This window comes from Electrona antarctica, assembly GCF_951216825.1.
Source record: "Electrona antarctica genome assembly, chromosome: 9".
NCBI lineage: Eukaryota > Metazoa > Chordata > Actinopteri > Myctophiformes > Myctophidae > Electrona > Electrona antarctica.
Window position 1 is genome coordinate 15,861,703 of NC_136790.1, and position 18,590 is coordinate 15,880,292.

General features: G+C 43.1%; 1 protein-coding gene across 2 annotated transcripts in view; it reads right to left on the minus strand.

Annotated features, from left to right (window-relative positions):
* The window catches only part of srgap3 (SLIT-ROBO Rho GTPase activating protein 3), a 140,688-nt gene that overhangs the window by 17,695 nt on the left and 104,403 nt on the right, over positions 1 to 18,590 (minus strand). For both annotated transcript variants that reach the window (XM_079510060.1, XM_079510061.1), the window contains 6 exons: positions 12,913 to 12,943; positions 11,750 to 11,810; positions 9,292 to 9,369; positions 8,490 to 8,624; positions 6,146 to 6,251; positions 148 to 375 (listed from right to left, as the gene is read on the minus strand). In XM_079510060.1, the coding sequence (XP_079366186.1) occupies positions 148 to 375; positions 6,146 to 6,251; positions 8,490 to 8,624; positions 9,292 to 9,369; positions 11,750 to 11,810; positions 12,913 to 12,943 (639 nt within the window). The remainder of the gene's footprint in view (positions 1 to 147; positions 376 to 6,145; positions 6,252 to 8,489; positions 8,625 to 9,291; positions 9,370 to 11,749; positions 11,811 to 12,912; positions 12,944 to 18,590) is intronic.

The window sequence follows — 18,590 nt, forward strand, 5'->3', positions numbered from 1 at the left end:
CGACCCTGCCCGAGGGACAAGTCAATATTTTGGGCCCAAACCGGCTCGGTTCTCGGTTCGGCTCTCGGGTATTCGGTTCCGGGTGGACCCGTGCTGCCCTCTACCACGGACCACCATTTGATGAGATTTAGAATATGTCCACATTACCAGTACTCCTCTCCTCCGGCCATGCACTTCTCGTACACGGGGCCGTCGACTTCGCGCTGCCCGGGGAAGATGACCTCGTGATGGATGATGATGGTCTTGATGACTTCGTTAACCTGCGCCTGGCAGGACACGGGGTCCTGGCCGTCCGGGATGGGCATCAGGGTGGGGCCGAAACAGATCGCCAGGTTGTACGCGTCCATCATGTTCTCATCACTGTACTGGGAGAGACTGGAGAGAGAGGAGACGTCAATACAGAAACAGATCGCCAGGTTGTACGGGTCCATCATGTTCTCATAACTCTACTGGGAGAGACTGGAGAGAGAGGAGACGTCAATATGCGTCATGTATGTTATTTACAGTGGTGGATAATCATGTGAGTGGTACTCACATGATTTACCGCATTTTCACGATTTTTCAAAAATAGCAGACCTACAAGCTCATGAGCTTGTAGATCTGCTATTTTTGTATAACATAAAGTATAACATAATGCTTAGTTAAAACACCAAAAGGGGTTCCCGCCCAGAATGGGTTAAGTAGTAAAAGTACAAATACTAAAGGTCCGGAATTCAAAATGCACTTGAGTGAAAGTATTGACAATCGATCAACTAAAGTGCACATTTCCCTTTGAAGTTCAAAGGGATCAATTAAGAGCTATCCTGCCAAGCAAGCGCCCCCCGCCTTTGCCTAATGCCTTTAAGTACAATACTTAATCGTTTACCCGCCAGGAACATAGGAATATTAACACGTAGAATCTTGTAGCCTGCCACAAACGGAAAAGCCGTTTTAACAGCGATGTATTCATTAATGCATGTTTTAATACGATCGTATCGAAATCTACCGTCCGTTAGCTTTGTTATGCTTCTGACACAATGGGCGCGGCCATTTTGAAAATGCGCGCGCATCCACTAACATTGCCGGCTCTGTTTTCAGACGGCTTTATCTCACAGAAGTTTTCAACGGCCTGTAGCAGGCGCTGTGATACTCGCGGTCCACTTTTTCCACCACCGACCGAGAGAACGAGCACCAGCTTCGTCAACACACACGGAATGGTTTCATAGTAAAATGCGATACGGATATTTGGCTCTTCAAAGTAAGTGTCACGCGTGATTAAACCATGGCAATACGCAATCGAGGGATTAATTAATGGCGGCAGGCTAAGAGTTAAGAACATGTACGTAATTGCGTAATTACCCCTTTTGGTGTTTTAAGCATTATGTAATGCTTTAGCTATTGAAAAATAGCAGATCTACAAGCTCATAGCACGGCACCGAGTGCCGCGCTACGAGCTTGTAGGTCTGCTATTTAGAATCGTGAAAAGTGACATGAAAGTGTTTGAGAACGACTGACATAGAAAAACATAGCTTTTTCAAGAAAACAGTCAGGATTTAGAAGACATTAAGTAGAATCGTTCCCAGGTCAAAATGGGTTAATTGTGTATCATTATCAGTGACAGTCACACCCACATTCATTCATGTAACAGATACAGTGTGTAAGACACTTGGAAAAAAGAATCCCACGCCTGTTAAATAACCCTGCTTCGTAATTATCCCATTAAATAAATTAATCTGAGACCTGCCCATAATAAATAACTGCAGCGGTCCATTTACCCTTTAAAGGAGAATTCTATTGAGTATATTAACAAAAAAAATTAAATAAACAAAAAACAAAAAACAGTTAAAAAGATCGCTGTGAAAGAATAATATATTCAAAGATTTGCACACAAGCGGTGACACAGATGCGTTCCAGGTCTTAAAGGTATATTCAGTGATTTCACTTCATTCAAATATCACTTATTTTTTCTTTTCTTTTTTATAAACCTCCCTACTATAGAGTGTGCTGACCATATAAGGAGTTTCTCCCTGTCCCCAGTGAGCCCCTGGGGTCAAAAAACCCTAGTTTCAGTTTTGGTGGCGGGTGGCAAAGCCTTCATCCAATCAGGATGAGAGGGGCCTTCCTCCAATCATGATCGAGTGGGGGCTGTTGGCCTGTTGCACTTCCCCCCACTGTAGTGCGTGCATGTGCACATTTTGTTACCGGGGCGGACTGGGTGGTTTTCCAAATCACCCAAATCACTGAATGCTCCTTTAAAGGGACACTTATGTATATATGTTAATGACGTTTAGAAGATTTAGAACACTTTCCTGGGGTTTTTTTTATGTGTGTAATATGTGGTTTTAGATATTTTGGATTTTAGCAGTGAGCCCAGTGTCTCTGATGTCATGGACACTGGGCTCACTGGGTGCACTGCTCCTCCTTGTGGATAGGGGGAGGGCTGTCTTACTGAGACAAAGGGTGCGTTCGGAAATGCGCACCGGGAATGTGGTCAGTTTGTTGAGCGTGGTGGGCGGTGACAGAGTGCGTTCAGTGTGCCTTATTTACGAACGACCACAGCTGTGACGCATTCACACCGGACAACCCCAGCTTCAGGGTAGGGTCGCTCAGTGCGGGCACTCGGCACACCCGGTGCGCAGCGCACTGGATTTTTTAGAACGACAACGCACCGAATAAACGAACGACAAGAGAGCACTTGTTATACACACGGAGCAGGATCTTATTTGACGCTTATTCAATTCTACTGATAATATCATACATCATATTACTGTTACATTAACTGTAAATTATCCAATTTACAATTCCATTCAGAATATAATTAAATGCTAAATGTTCAAAAAATCTAATAGATATTTAGTATTAGTATTTAGAAGAGATGCATGTTAACGCTGAGACACACTACTGCTGCATCCATCCGTGGTTGAACAATAGATTGTTGGATCATGTCTGGCGTGTAAACAGCGTGTAAACAGTGTGTAAACAGCCGTCGATGGTAACGAGTCTGATCCCGGGCTCTCCCAGAGTTATGGTGCGTTCACACGCGCAGATTAAACGATGCGTTTAAAGACGCGTTGTGTGAGTTGATTTGGAGCAGATACGTGCATCCTTTTTGCAACGTCGCTTCCATCAACAATGAATGGTAGACAGCATCGTTTCACGATATCTGCCCGTGTGAACGCAACGTTAGTGTCTTGAGCAAGACTCTGAACCCATAATTGCTCCCAATGTGCAGGTTGGTGCCTCGCATTAGCCTGGCTAATAAGCCAGACCGAATCAGCCGTTGGCAAAAAAAAATTGCCTGCCGGCGGATTACGGTCTGGAGAGGCTCAATTGTACGCCCATTTCCTACACCAGAGAACTGGTGTGGCCAATCGGGACACGGTATGCAATATGGGCGGGCTTTGGTACAGTGACGTTCAATGCTTGAGACCTTTGACTGACAGTAGCTCTGACCAATTGCGTCAAAGACAAAATGTTTGAACCCGCCCCCCGGGAAACAAGATCCATACACAGCATCTCCAGACTCAAATACCACACGACCAGGCTAGCCTCGCATGGTTTCCCCCCCCATCGGTGTGTGAACGTGTGTGTGTGTGTGTGTGTGTGTGTATGTGTGTGTGTGTGTGTGTGTGTGTGTGTGTGTGTGTGTGTGTGAATGTAATGCACAATCTCTGTAAAGTGGTACGTAAATGCACCATTTAGAGAGAGAGAGAGAGAGAGAGAGAGAGAGAGAGAGAGAGAGAGCGCACACATGAGACCATAAACAGGTTTCAGAGGAGTAACATGAAAATGCTCCATCTGGTCTTTTTTGTTGCATGCTCAATGCTTCTGACAGCCTTCCTTCTGACAGCCTTCCAGTCTTCTTTACACTGCAGATTCCTGCAGACTGACTACTACGGCATGGAGGAATTTCCTCTCACGCAGGTGAACAACAGCGCCATCAGTCTGTTTCTGTGTGTGTGTGTGCGCACGTGTGTGGTGTGTACACAGTGTGTGTGTGATGTGTGTGTGTGCACAGTGCACACACACACAGTACATTTTTAAACAACTTTTTAACATCCCTGATGTCTGACTCTGACCGAAGCTTTTGAAAGCTTCATTATACAGTACTTTCAAAAAGTCAAGGGGGGGAGGGGGGAGAAAAACCCAGCCGGTCCTGTTCATGCAACCATCTGCTTGGAGGAGAACTCAAGTGCACGACAGAACGCCACGGAAAAGCTACACAGCTGGCCTTGTTCCAACACTGGAGAGAGGCCTTTAAAACACCAAAAGGGGTTCCCGCCCAAAATGGGTTAAAACGTACGAGTAAAACCTGAGATGTGGAATCAAACCCCTTTGTTCTGCAGTGGAAACCCAAATAAAAAGGAACATTAATATCATCCAGTAAAAAAAGGTAGGACAGGTACGTTACTCCAGTGAACGATGAGATTGGGGTTACTGTAAATCACACCGAAAAAGTGGGCTAGAGAGATAATTAAAAAAAGTAGGAAAGTTGCGGATGTGTTCAATATATCTTCACGGATTATCTTCTCCTCAGCAGGTTTCTGAAGTTTTTCTTTTTTTTAAATTATTAAGTAAGAAGTTTAGTAAGAAGGTGATTCGTCCCTAGAGATTGACATCCATGAAAAAGCTAGCATTAAGATCCAGTAAACAACTAGTACGCTTCATCTTGAGAGAATAAGGTATTTCCTGAGAAACAGGGAGAGACATAAGGTTTGGCTGCCCCCTGTCCATTACTTGAGTAGAAACAATTAATAGACAGGATACCAATGATATGGTTGACTGTTTCTTTCAGATGTTTTCCATTTTTCAAATTACTATTTAGTAATCTATAGTATGCGGTGTCACTGAGCAGTATGGGTGGGAGGGTTGAGGGGTTTCTTTCTCTTTTTTGTCCTTGTATTGTTTTCTATAAAAGAAAAATGTAATTCACATCACAATGTTTAATCTACAACAATTTATAATCTGTTCTCAATAAAAACCTATTTGACAAAAAAAGATCCAGTAAACATACTTACATACATACTGTACATTTGTTTCATTCATTCGACCCATTCAAACCGGGAAAGCATCTGTGCTGATAGCAGATATACAAGATCACAGTGCGTCACTTTGTGAGCTTGTGCAACTGCTATTTTTGAACATTCTTTGAAAAATCTTGAAGGAACTGGTTTAGACTTTAGAAGGCATTTGTAGAGTCACCCTCAGGTCTTATTGGTTTATGTAAGAGCTGTGGTGTGAGGTCAACCGTCGGTCAATATGACACTCACTGGTTGAGGAAGGCCAAGAGGTGACGATGATGGTGCGTATATATATATCTATATATATATGTATATCTTCTGTCGGGAGGAAATCTCATAACTCCAAAATGTTCATATTTCAGGAAATGAAAAATATACATTTTTCAGGAAATAAAGAAAATCTTATATTTTTAAAACAAAGCAAGCTCATCAAAGTTGGTGTTGTAACTTTATATATTGTCAATTACATCCATGAGAGGGGGAGAGGTGGTGGAGTTAGTTGCTTTAGCAGACATTTTGAGGGTCCAATGGAGTTAAGAGGTTTTGTCCAAAGCACTTTTTACTACTTTCCATTGGTTCAATATTTTCGAAACAACACACAGACGTAAAGGTTCTATAATAGCCCTGATTTATGCCAAAAAAAAATCCAAAACCTCAAAAATGGAGTTATGAGGTTTCCTCCCGACAGGAACGATTATGAAACTCACTGGTTGAGGAAGGCGAAGAGGTATCTCATGACGATGATGATGGTGCGTGGGTTAGGGTTAGGGTTAAACTCACTGGTTGAGGAAGGCGAAGAGGTATCTCATGACGATGATGATGGTGCGTGGGTTAGGGTTAGGGTTAAACTCACTGGTTGAGGAAGGCGAAGAGGTATCTCATGACGATGATGATGGTGCGTGGGTTAGGGTTAGGGTTAAACTCACTGGTTGAGGAAGGCGAAGAGGTATCTCATGACGATGATGATGGTGCGTGGGTTAGGGTTAGGGTTAAACTCACTGGTTGAGGAAGGCGAAGAGGTATCTCATGACGATGATGATGGTGCGTGGGTTAGGGTTAGGGTTAAACTCACTGGTTGAGGAAGGCGAAGAGGTATCTCATGACGATGATGATGGTGCGTGGGTTAGGGTTAGGGTTAAACTCACTGGTTGAGGAAGGCGAAGAGGTATCTCATGACGATGATGATGGTGCGTGGAAGAGTCACAGTGATCTGCTGGACGTGATGTGCTCTCTCAGCTCCAGAGTCCAGCTCTGAAACACAGAGAGAGGAGCAGGGGGTGTAAATGGTGATGGTACCTTGATAGCTTGGCTAATAAGCCAGACTCAAATAACACTGTCGTGTAATCCGCCAGCAGGCAATTTTCTTTTGCCAACGGCTGATTCGGTCTGGCTTATTAGCCAGGCTAACCTTGATGTGCATTTTTCAGAGTCAGACTGCAAGTACTACCACCCACATATTTGAGTCAAAGTATGGCTACTCCTGGTCAAATAGTACTCAACTACAAGTGAATGTTGCTCAGTTAAATTTGTACTTGAGTTAAAGTTAAGTTGTATTGGTTTTAAATGTACTTAAGTATCCAAAAGTTCAAATGCTTTTAAAAATGCATGCATAAGTATTGAAATGTACGAATTACAAAGAACATTTGCTTTTTAATATCAATCCACTGTTGTACTAGAAATGTATCACAGATTTTCCAGAAATGTTCCAAAAAAAAACATCAATAACAATGAGAATAGCAGGTCTACTATAATAAATAGAGCGTGGTTAATGTCGAGGAGGTTAATTCATAATGTACAGTACATTCCCCCTTCCTAGAAACATTGTGGAGTCAAAAGTACAATATTTGTCTTTGAAATGTAGTGGAGTGAATGTCATCCAATTACTGTCCAGCGCTGTCAGACGGTGACTAACGAGATCCAAATAAATCCAAGACATATTAACTACATTAACTCTGGTGGCAGGGGGGGGGGGGGGGGGGGGAGAGGGAGAGAGAGAGAGAGAGAGAGAGAGAGAGAGAGAGAGAGAGAGAGAGAGAGAGAGAGAGAGAGAGAGAGAGAGAGAGAGAGAAATTGACATAGGGAAAACAGCAGCTCTATATGTGTTAGAGTGCAACGTGGGCGATTTTTTTTTGGTATTCATCATCCTATGAAAACGTATATCGGGCTTAAGTGGTTAATACATGAACATGAATACAGTAACACAGATGTCTCCTTCTGATATAGAAATGACCAAGATGCAAGCATGTCTGTCGATCAAAGACAGGCTACCACGCTGAAGCTGAAGACATATTGCAGGCTGTCTGACAGAAACTCGATATTTTAATAGATGCCCCCCTCCAGAACCTTTACAGCAGACCGAACAGAGAGGGTGTTCTGGAGACGTGTGGTGGTGTGCTGCCTGGCTGCACACACGGCAGACTGATGTGGCCTGTGCTCTCTTCCCAGAGGGTCTGTCTGTCTGCGCTAAATAACAAGTCCAACAGCCTCGGCTGTTGGGATTGTTTCCATGTGCCTCTCAGTCCTTCTCCTCCTCGATGGTACCTAATATATATCCCACAATCTGCTTTGGCACTTCTGTCCGAGATGACTGGACGGTGGAATTTGTGACGATGCTACACCACCAGTCCACTCATCCATCTTATAGTCTAAAATGTATGGCAGCACCATTAATGCTACGTACTGTATGTACACTGTCTGTCATACAGTATAGAGGGTACATGCGCATGCATAAAGTGAGTGGCAAATCCAGTGGCAAAGTGAGTTTTTAATGTCGGTTAATGCAATCAGATAGGACTTTTCTCTTTGGATGTACATGGGCTGTCGAGGCCAGAAAGTAGTTTTTTGCCTCTCAGTATATATTTTTCCTTTTCTTTTCTTCTTTTTTTCCTGTGATTATATTGAACTGTGTTGTTATTCTTCATGTCATGTCTATGAATTGATTGCATAGGGCCTAAATGGAAGCAACGACCACAAGGACTGTGCTATCCCTTTTGGATGAAGTGTGGGACTGTACTCTGTTGCTGTTTTTACATTTAGCCCATTTTGGGGTGTTTTAAGCATTATGTTATGCTTTAGCTATTGAAAAATAGCAGATCTACAAGCTCATGGCGCGGCACCGAGTGCCGCGCTACGAGCTTGTACGTCTGCTATTTTTGAAATATCGTGAAAATGTGAAAATATCTTTGACGTTTTTAACTCAAATCTTTGCTTCTGGAGGGTCCCTGTGGAACAACATATTTTGAGATGAGGGTCGGTGGCCAAATACAGATAATTCTGGGGGTCCTTGACGTGAAAAAGGTTGAGAACCACTGACATAGAAACATAGGGTTTTTCAGAAAGAAGGCATTTGTAGAATCGTCCTCAGGTCTAAATGGGTTAAGTCTAATAAACTATTCAATCAATCAATCAAACAAACTGATTTCCCACTTCGAAGAATCCCTTTAGGCGGGTTCAGAATGTGAGACGTCCCGTAACGTAACCGTTACTCACTGATGGTGGAGATGAGGTCCAGGAAGCGTTCCTTTGGAAAGATGGGGTTTTCCAACCCCCTGAAATAGAGCTTCAGGACCCCCGCTATCGAGTTAATGTCATGCTCGTTCCGGTCATCAATCAAGGGGTCTTCACCTGGTAAAAACAAAGCCATAAAGTGTGTGGTTAGGCCTCACTCAGTCATACCTAATACACACTTGTGTCCTGTGTCTTCTGTGTGTCATGGCCGCCTCAATGCATTTCCAATGGGAGTCACATGGTTTCATAACACAACCTTGTGTCTTGCGTGTGTCTTAGGTGTGAGTGAGGCCTTAGACAACAGTTCAGGACATGTTCAATGGGATTATCCTGCAATAATAATAATAATAATAATGATAATTATACATTTATATAGCCCTTTTCTTGGTACTCAAAAGTCCCTTTACAAAACGCGTACTCTGCAATAGTATTCCTGAAAACACAAGAAATGGGTTAATATAATATGTTTCCCAGGTGTGTAGATATTATCCAACTACCTGTAGATATGTTTGCTATAGAGCTGCCAGGTCTAAACAATGACTCACCTCTCTCAACTACCTGTAGATATGTTTGCTATAGAGCTGCTGGTCTAAACAAAGACTCACCTCTCTCAACTACCTGTAGATATGTTTGCTATAGAGCTGCCAGGTCTAAACAATGACTCACCTCTCTCAAATGTAGATGTGTTTGCTATAGAGCTGCCAGGTCTAACAATGACTCACCTCTCTCAAATGTAGATGTGTTTGCTATAGAGCTGCCAGGTCTAACAACAACAATGACTCACCTCTCTCAAATGAGTTTTTAATATCGTTGACTTCTATCTGGGAGCCTGGCACCCGAAATATGCCTTGCTGCTGGAGTCCTGAAAGCACAGAAAGAGAGAGAGAGAGAGAGAGAGAGAGAGACAGAGAGAGAGACAGAGACAGAGAGAGAGAGGCACATCAGAGCCGAATTGAGAGATTCAGAGTTAGCCCACCATTATCTGCACACCCAAAAGGCCACGACATGAAAGCCTGCTGGAAACACACAACACAGAGCAGGAAATGTAATCTAGTCATAAAAGGGAGATGCTTTTCTCTCTCTCCCTCCCTCTCTCTCTCTCTCTCTCTCTCTCCCTCCCTCTCTCTCTCTCTCTCTCCCTCTCTCTCGCTCTCTCTCTAGTGTTTTCCAGGAGGAGAGGGCCCCTCGCGGCTCGGCTGCAGCATATGGTTTCAGTTAGAGAGCCCCCTAATCAGTTCAATTCTGGAGGTTTCATTAGGTCCAGATCCAGAGGAAAGGCCTCCAGGCTCCAGCGGTGGGCTGTAGACAGATGTAGAAGGTAGACAAGGTGGAGGAATGAGTGGGGTGGTGGTGGGGGGTGGAGTGGGGGGGGGGGGGGTATAGACCCCTGGGTGACTCCGGTCAAGGATGTATATACTGTAGGGTTTAAACAAAGATCGACAGCACTGTCAAACCATCCGATGTTGTTGTCATGCCTTTGGCAGCCAGCAGTGAACCTTTGAAGCTCCAATGTATGCTCCGTCGCACAGCGGTGTTGCGCCACGAAAACCTGCAAGCGCGACAACACGTTGTGGAAGCGACGCGTTGTGAGGTTATGGTTCTGCTATAACGCAGAACTATAGTTCTGCTATAACGCAGAACTATAAGCGCCACGGCACGTTTTTATTTCCAGGGAGAAAAGTCTGGGACCGAGTCCACTTCACAATTCGGCATAAAATACCGCAAACGTCGATCACTCTCTGCTGATTTCTGATAGTCTGCACCTTTGTTAAATTGACGCACACACACACTCCTCTCTCTCTCCGTCGCTCTAATGAATTAGTCTCATGTCGCGCAGCTGCGTCTAGATTCTCCCGGCGGATCCTGCCGGGAGCTGCCTATGCCATAGAAAGCATAGGTGGACCCCCCAGGCTACGGTTATAGTGACGCACGGCATGTTGTGTGACCAAGTATGTGTTGATCAGGTCTTATTAAACACAACGTTTATTCAGTTGTAGATCACTTTATTCACCGTACACCGGCTCGACATGTAAATGCTGTTCCCTCCACAATTCACATCTGATTACCTGCGTGGAACACAAGTTAACAGTATGAATGAGGCTTAAAAGATGGAGTGCCATGATTTTTGTAATTTTTCTGTTTTGTATGTTTCTATGGAGTTAACATTACTCTAATAGACCCCCAGGTGTGGTTGGAATATTCATCAAATATGTCTTCCCTCTGTGTATTTTTGGTTTCTTCCTGAAAGCTGAAAGCCTTTGAGTCAAAAGGCCCAATCGAAATAGACCACTTATTTTTGAGTGACACTTATTTTTTGAAAATAAATCTTTCTCCGAATATAATCTCGGTATTCCATCTTTAAGGAGTTCACAGCAGCATTGCTACACCTCAAACTCAGCAGGTCAGTCTCTCAACCTGGGGCTGATGTTGATGTTGAAATACATACATGACCTCTGGTCTCCAGTCTCTGTCACTCGCTATGAAGCCTGACACGTTCATAACAAAAAGGTGAATATATTGTACCAGCTACCAGATCAGTGGTTCTCAAACGTTGTATGAGAATGTATTTTGGCGGGCCTTGATGCTGTCGCAATGACTATTTTTACACGTGCTGAAAATAGCCGATCTACAAGCTCACAACGCGTCGCGCTGCGACGCGTTGTGAGCTTGTAGATCGGCTATTTTCAGCATGCAACCAAGTGTACTAGATCTCTTGTCCACTAGTCCCTTCCTAACATTCTAGTTTTTATTTGTTGACATTTAGTTTTCGTCAGTGGAAAAGGGTAGTCGACGAACATTTTTCGTCTTATTTTAGTCGACGAAAACAACACTGCAGACTGGAGGAGGCCCACGAGTCGCCACGACTGGCCACAAAACTTACCATACAGATTGATGTATCTAAACTTACCATACAGATTGATGTATCTAAACTTACCATACAGATTTATGTATCTAAACTTACCATACAGATTGATGTATCTAATACATGTATCTAAACTTACCATACAGATTGATGTATCTAATACATGTATCTAAACTTACCATACAGATTGATGTATCTAATACATGTATCTAAACTTACCATACAGATTGATGTATCTAATACATGTATCTAAACTTACCATACAGATTGATGTATCTAATACATGTATCTAAACTTACCATACAGATTGATGTATCTAATACATGTATCTAAACTTACCATACAGATTGATGTATCTAATACATGTATCTAAACTTACCATACAGATTGATGTATCTAATACAGCTCTCAACAACAAGAGGAATAGGCTGGCCTGAATCCTGAGAGGAAAGAAAGGAAACAATAAGGACAAGGCATTAGAAACAATAAAGTGTACCCCCCACCCCACCCCCCTAATCCAAAGATAGATATTGCTAAAATGTTTACACTATAGAGCGTCGCAGTCCCGCCCCCTTTCATGCCGACGCATAGACATTTCAAAAAGTATTTTTTATAGACCTTATAAGCGTCGTACAAAGCCAACTTGAGTTGTGACAAATCATGACAACAAACACAATATTTTGGGCCAAACAAAATAATTACAAAGAAGAAAAACAACAAAAAAGTGTTATAAACTGCCGTTTTCTTCTTCTTTCTAATTATTTGTTCGGCCTGAAAAATGTTGTGATTTGTCACAACTCGAGTTGGCTTTGTACGAGGCTCAAAAGGTCTTTAAATAAATACTTTTTGAAATGTCTATGAGGAAAATTAACGGGGAATCATTTCCTGGGCCCTGGTAGGGGGCGGGCGGGACTACGACGCTCTATAGCAACCGCTTATAAAAATGTCTTGTCTTAAAGGTATCAAATGTATTGAACTATGTAAAAGCTAATGTGTGCTACAGCACATTAAATGAATAAATACTGTATGTAAATGTCTTAATGTGTGGTGTAATACACAAGTAAATAAGAAGCATACAGAACATTTGAAACCTTATAATACAATCTCAAGATTGTCACAGGTTAGCATACACATACTAGCATGTGAGTGTAACTCATTAGTAGAAATGTGCAGCACTTAGCAGAAGGCAATATTACTGGTTATTATTAGTATTTTGGCTTTTACACAGCAAAACCTTGAGTGCTAATTTAACTCTGACAGTGCAAAAATGGACAATTGGGGGTAAATTCTTTCTATCTCAAATGGTAGCGATTAAACCCATTTAGAACCGAGGACGATTCTACAAATTATTTCTAAATCCAGTCGTTTTCTTCGTCTTAAACTGCTACTTTTCTGGATTCAAATAAAAAAACGCAGTGACTTTTGCAGAGCAGTTATTATTATTATTATTATTACTATTCAGTTATACACTCTCAGAGATAGATCAGCACTCTGGACTGTATTGGTGCCGTGGTGGTCTGGACCCCCTGAACCTAACAGTACCTGAATGCGAGCACGGGCATTCCTTCTCCCTCTGAGACAGTAAGCCGCAGAGCAACAAGCAGCAGAAGGAAAGGAAAGGGAGAGCAGAGAAGCACAAAGTTAGAAAAAGCTCAGACGACAAAGACACCCTAACGCTCAAGGTTAGAAATGGATCTTAAGCATCGGTACTGGCACAGAGAACACAAACGCTGCCTTCTCTCTCTCTCTCTCCACTGTACACACACTAACTGGGTTTGAAAAGCAAATAGATGCTAAAATTGTGTTCTGCAAACAAATACAGAGACAGTTCACTTGCCACTCTGTTTGCTCCAGCAGAGCCAGAGGTAGAAGAGGAGGAGGAGGAGGAGGAGGAGGGTCCTTGCAGACTGCTGCCGTGTTTATTTATTTTGTCCGGAAAATGCAGGAAAAAAACCCCGCAGCAGTCTACATGGACCTGAAGGCTCATCAACGCTTCATCAAGCAACCACGTCGTATACGACAACAAAAAAGAAAGATGCGTTTGTAAGTGAAAGTTTAATAGAAGCACGTCTGATTTTGTCGCGTCGGTCGGTCGTTCGACAAAGCGTGAATTGTCCTGTTTCGAGGTTAAACACAGATGTTACAGCGTGGACAAAAGGCAGCTGGAAGAGGACGGGAAGAGGAAACGAACAGAAGGCAAGAAGAGCGAGGACAAAGAGAAGGAGGAGAGGCCTTCTTCTGAAGCCTCACAGCTACAGGTCAGTCACACACCAGCACTAAAGGAGGGTATACCTTGATGAAGGTCTCCATATTGCCGTTAAACAGCTTATGGTTATACATGGAGCGTGGCCTAGGCTTCCGCATTTTCTGTGGTTTAGGGGGTAGGGTGGGGGGCCTGGGAGATGATGGACAAGGGGAATGAAAAGAAAATATCAAACACACTGCGAGACGGTAACAAAAGACCACGGAGGCCTGCTTAATACAGGGGTCAAAAAGTCTTGTGTGCAAGTACAGGATATGTCACGTGTGGATGGATGGCGGTGTGGGAGGAAGTGATATTTATTCAAACGTTGAAAACAAAATCAGAAGGAGACGTTGTATCCTGCTGGCCTGGTGTTATTTAAGCCCGACTGGTCCGCCCTCTAATTAACCCCCCGACTAGTGCCGAGGGATTTGGGCCCCTGCAACACCAGAGCCATGGCTCTATAATAAAGAACTTCTCTTGACAGATCGAAAACAAAGCATTGCTTAATGACTCCTAATGCATATACCTGCATGAAAAGACATTTAAGCAAGGAAACAAGGCTCAATAACGTGCGTGAGTGAGTGCGTGCGTGCGTGGATAGACAAATAACTACTGAATTAATCTAGACAGCATTTCAATGACCACACTTTGAATAATAGGAGTTCTTCTATACCACAAGATTCTCAGTAACGATATATGATATATACAGTTAACTGGAACCCTATAGAATTATTTATTTGCTCTCTCTCACACACACACATATGTATGGTACACAGATGGCTATCTGTCTGGACAATGGTCAGGTTTCAGGCTTTGAGGCATGGACACGCACGCATGCACACGCATGCACACGCATGCACACACACACACACACACACACACACACACACACACACACACACACACACACACACACACACACACACACACACACACACACACACACACACACACACACACACACACACACACACACACACACACACACAGAGCAGTGTCGCCATTTCCGCCTTCCTATCTGAACTCCCTGATCACAATTCATTTTGACAAGCAGCATGAAAACAAACGCAGCTCAGATTTATGTCAACACAATAATATCTCAGTGAAAAGCTACATTATTGCTTTCTGAGAACGAACAGACGGCAGCGATTGCAATATGGCCCACAATCACAGCGCAGGTGGGATTATATTATTATTACTCATGTAAGCCTGGCAGTCAAATATGTAGCGAACTGAAATAGTTTTGTAGGTCTCTTCTTCACGGAGACACTTTCGATTTACGGTAAAATTCTAACCACTTAACCCATTTTGGGCGGGAACCCCTTTTGGTGTTAGCATTATGTTATGCTTTAGCTATTGAAAAATAGCAGATCTACAAGCTCATAGCGCGCCACCGAGTGGCACGCTATGGTCTGCTATTTTTGAATGGGTTAACCCATTTAGGCCTGAGGCCGTCTTCTAAATCCTGACAGTTTTCTGATAAACCTATGTTTCTATGTCAGCGGTGCTCAACCTTTTTCATGACAAGGAAATTATCTGTATTGTGTAGTGATGTATCAGCATTATCTGTATTTGGCCGCGCACCTGAAAATATGTTGTTCCAGGGACCCCCGACCCAGAAGCAAAGATCTGAGTTAAAAACATTCGCTCTGAAAGAATATAATATTCAAAGATGTTGCGCCACGTTTTCACGCTTTTTCGGAAATGGCAGATCTACAAGCTCGTAGCACGGCACCGAGTGCCGCGCTACGAGCTTGTAGATCTGCTATTTTTCATAATCTAAAGTATAACATAACGAGGGGTTCCTGCCCATAATGGGTTAAGAAGCGTGGAAACGCGGAGACGTACGCCGTCTAACCTTAACTCTAACCTCAGTCTTAACCGGCCACCTAAGGCCTCTTTTAGACGGCGACCATCTCCAGATAAAACGGCAAAGTCCCGTTGCGTTCTCATTTTTTATTGACCCTTTACACGAGAACGCACACTTTATGAAAACGCTATAATGTCGCTAGGTGGCGGTAACAGGCTGCCAAATAGACCACGTACACGAAGAAGAAGCAGGTAGCTCCATGGGTAGCTCCCCCTCCACGCAACCCTATCGGGGTGACGCACAATGTGGTTGTGGACGTCGCTGCCTGCTTTCTACTAACTCATCCATCGAGGTGGCAGACAGGCTGACAGGCAGCACAGAGCATGCAGGCAGAGCGCGCCACAGGATGGTTAAATATTTTATAATACATTAGGCTACATAAACGCTGCTGCGCCGCCTATCACAAGGCATTTTATTTACATCATGGTTTTACATTCACCATCACTGATGAGCAGCGCTTTGTAGGCGAGGAGGGAGGCTTGATCAGGAACTCCATTATATCATAATTATGCATCAATGTAATAATATATGCGCTGTGAGCCAACGTGAGCCATGATGTCATACGTTTTGCGGATTCGCCGTTTTGCCTGTTTATATGGAGACCATAGGAAACAGCGTTCTCAAAGATTTCAACTCTGGAAGGTGGTTTCACTTTGTTGCGTTTTCACCTCCTGAAAACGCTGTTCTCGTCTAAAGGGACCCCAGCAAACAATACTTTATTTTGCCGTTTCCTATGAACACCGTTCTCGTGTAAAGACCACCTAAGTCTCCTAACTTCATATCGGCCATGTAAGTCCGTTTCGCGATGTTTTTGCTTCGGCGGCAGTCATTTCACCGCTGTGTTTCCCACTGGCAGCCAGTATACGTGCAGTCGGCTCCAGGCGAGCCTGCTGGCTCTCCATTGCATTGGAGCGATAAGTGACCTCGGGGGGGGGGCACAGCAATACCGGTGGAAAAGCTTTGACAATAGAGCCGCAACGCATTGCATCACAATGGGTTGTGAGATAAACTCCTACCATTAGCCCTGAAAACGCATCTTAATTAATTGGATGAAATAAAACTCCCTCGTACACTTTGGTACAAAGAGATTTTTAATGTTCTCCCTCAGAAGAGATTACGTGCAGTATTCAGTGGTTCTCAACCTGTGGGTCGGGGGCCCCACATGATTTGTTTTTTGGGTTTTTTTTGGGGGGGTCCCCAGATGACAGTAAAGTGACAATTTCATGTCCTTTTTAATATTTAAAGTATTTTTTGAAGGGAAGACCTCCGCACACTCGACTTACTATTATGACAACATGTGCGTCGGCGACAAAGCAGCAGACTGCAGACATGTCACTTGCTGGTTCAAGAGCTTTTTTATTTAATGTCAAATGCAACGTTTCGGTCTTGCGATGCCTGAGGAAGGTCGAAAGACCGAAATGTTGCATTTGACATTAAATAAAAAGCTCCTCCCTCTCTAATATTTAAAGTAAAAAAAATAAAAAATAAACTAGAAAGGTGCAATTCTGGGAAATTGCAAGTGTGATTGCACTGATGCGAGCCGCGAGCAATCCACTGGGAACTGACAACAGTGACAGCAGTGTGTGAAGCAGGAGAAAAAGATTCACTTTTCTGTTGTGCAAAAGTTTACAAAAAGCAGGTTTCACTTTGCTGTAAAAAAATTATAATCTCAAACCGAGAACAATAGTGTGGTGCCTACAGCAACCACACTAATAAATAAATACCATTTACTGCATCAAAACAATTAACAAACTATACTATTAAAAAAAACTGGTCAAGCATTGGCCAAATTGTCACATAATATAAGAAAGAGGCAAACAGTTGCGAGGCACTGTGAGCTTGTAGATCGGCTATTATGTCAGGGTGGTGGGTCCCCGGTTGGAATGATTATTTTGGGCAGTCGTGGCATGAAAAGGTTGAGAACCACTGCAGTATATAACCCATTCTGACCTGAGATCAGATTCTAAAAATGTCTTCTACATCCTGACAGTTTTCTGAAAAAGCTATGTTTCTATGTCAGTCGTTCTTCGATTTTTCAAAATAGCAGACCTACAAGCTTGTGTGTGTGAGTGTGAGTGTGAGTGTGAGTGTGTGAGTGTGTATGTGTGTGTGTGTGTGTGTGTGTGTGTGTGTGTGTGTGTGTGTGTGTGTGTGTGTGTGTGTGTGTGTGTGTGTGAGTGAGAGTGTGAGAGTGTGTCATTCATACACTTTAAAAACATGAGCATTAATTGAACTCTGGGAGAGTGTTAAAAAGATGGACTGGCTCCATATTATCCACAGTACTCTCCAAGTGAGTTCACTGAGCTTGTAGATCTGCTATTTTTCAATAGCTAAAGCATAACATAATGCTAACACCAAAAGGGGTTCCCGCCCAGAATGGGATAGTATAAAAGCAATGACACAGTATGACACACTGGAGCTCTGCGCTCCCAACACTTTAGATTACTTCTCTGGTGAAATCTCTCGGATGCTTCTGAAAAGGTCAGTGTCTTTTTAGTTGGAACTAAATCTGCATAGATTGACTCTGAATCTGTGTACTATTTTAAAGATGGAGTGCCATGATCTTTGTACTTTTTCTGTTTTGCATGTGTTTATGGAGTTGACATTACTCTAATAGACCCCCAGGTTTGGTTATAATATTCAAATATGTCTTCCCTGTGTATTTTTTGGTTCTTCCTGAAAGCTGAAAGCCTTTGAGTCAAAAGGCCCAATCGAAATAACACCATTTTAGTGACATCATAACCCTAACCCCTCCCACATTGTCAGCTGTGGGCGAGGCTTAAGTTCAGGTGGGTGGTGCTAAGGTGAAAACCATGTATACTTAGGGCGCGTTCGGAAATACTGCACCGGAGCACACTCGCCTATTAGTTTGCATTGCACAGTGCGCTTAATGAACTGGTGGGTGTGGCCACATAAAAACATAATTTTAACACTTTCTGTACACTTTTTTGAAAGAAATCTTCCTCCTACTACAATAATAATACCTGATGATTATGTTTTACGGGAAATCACAGCACTCCATCTTTAAACAGTGCATAGCCAGACAACTATTCCACAATCTCCGAATGCTATATAGAGTGTGGAATTACAGCTCCCGAAATCCGA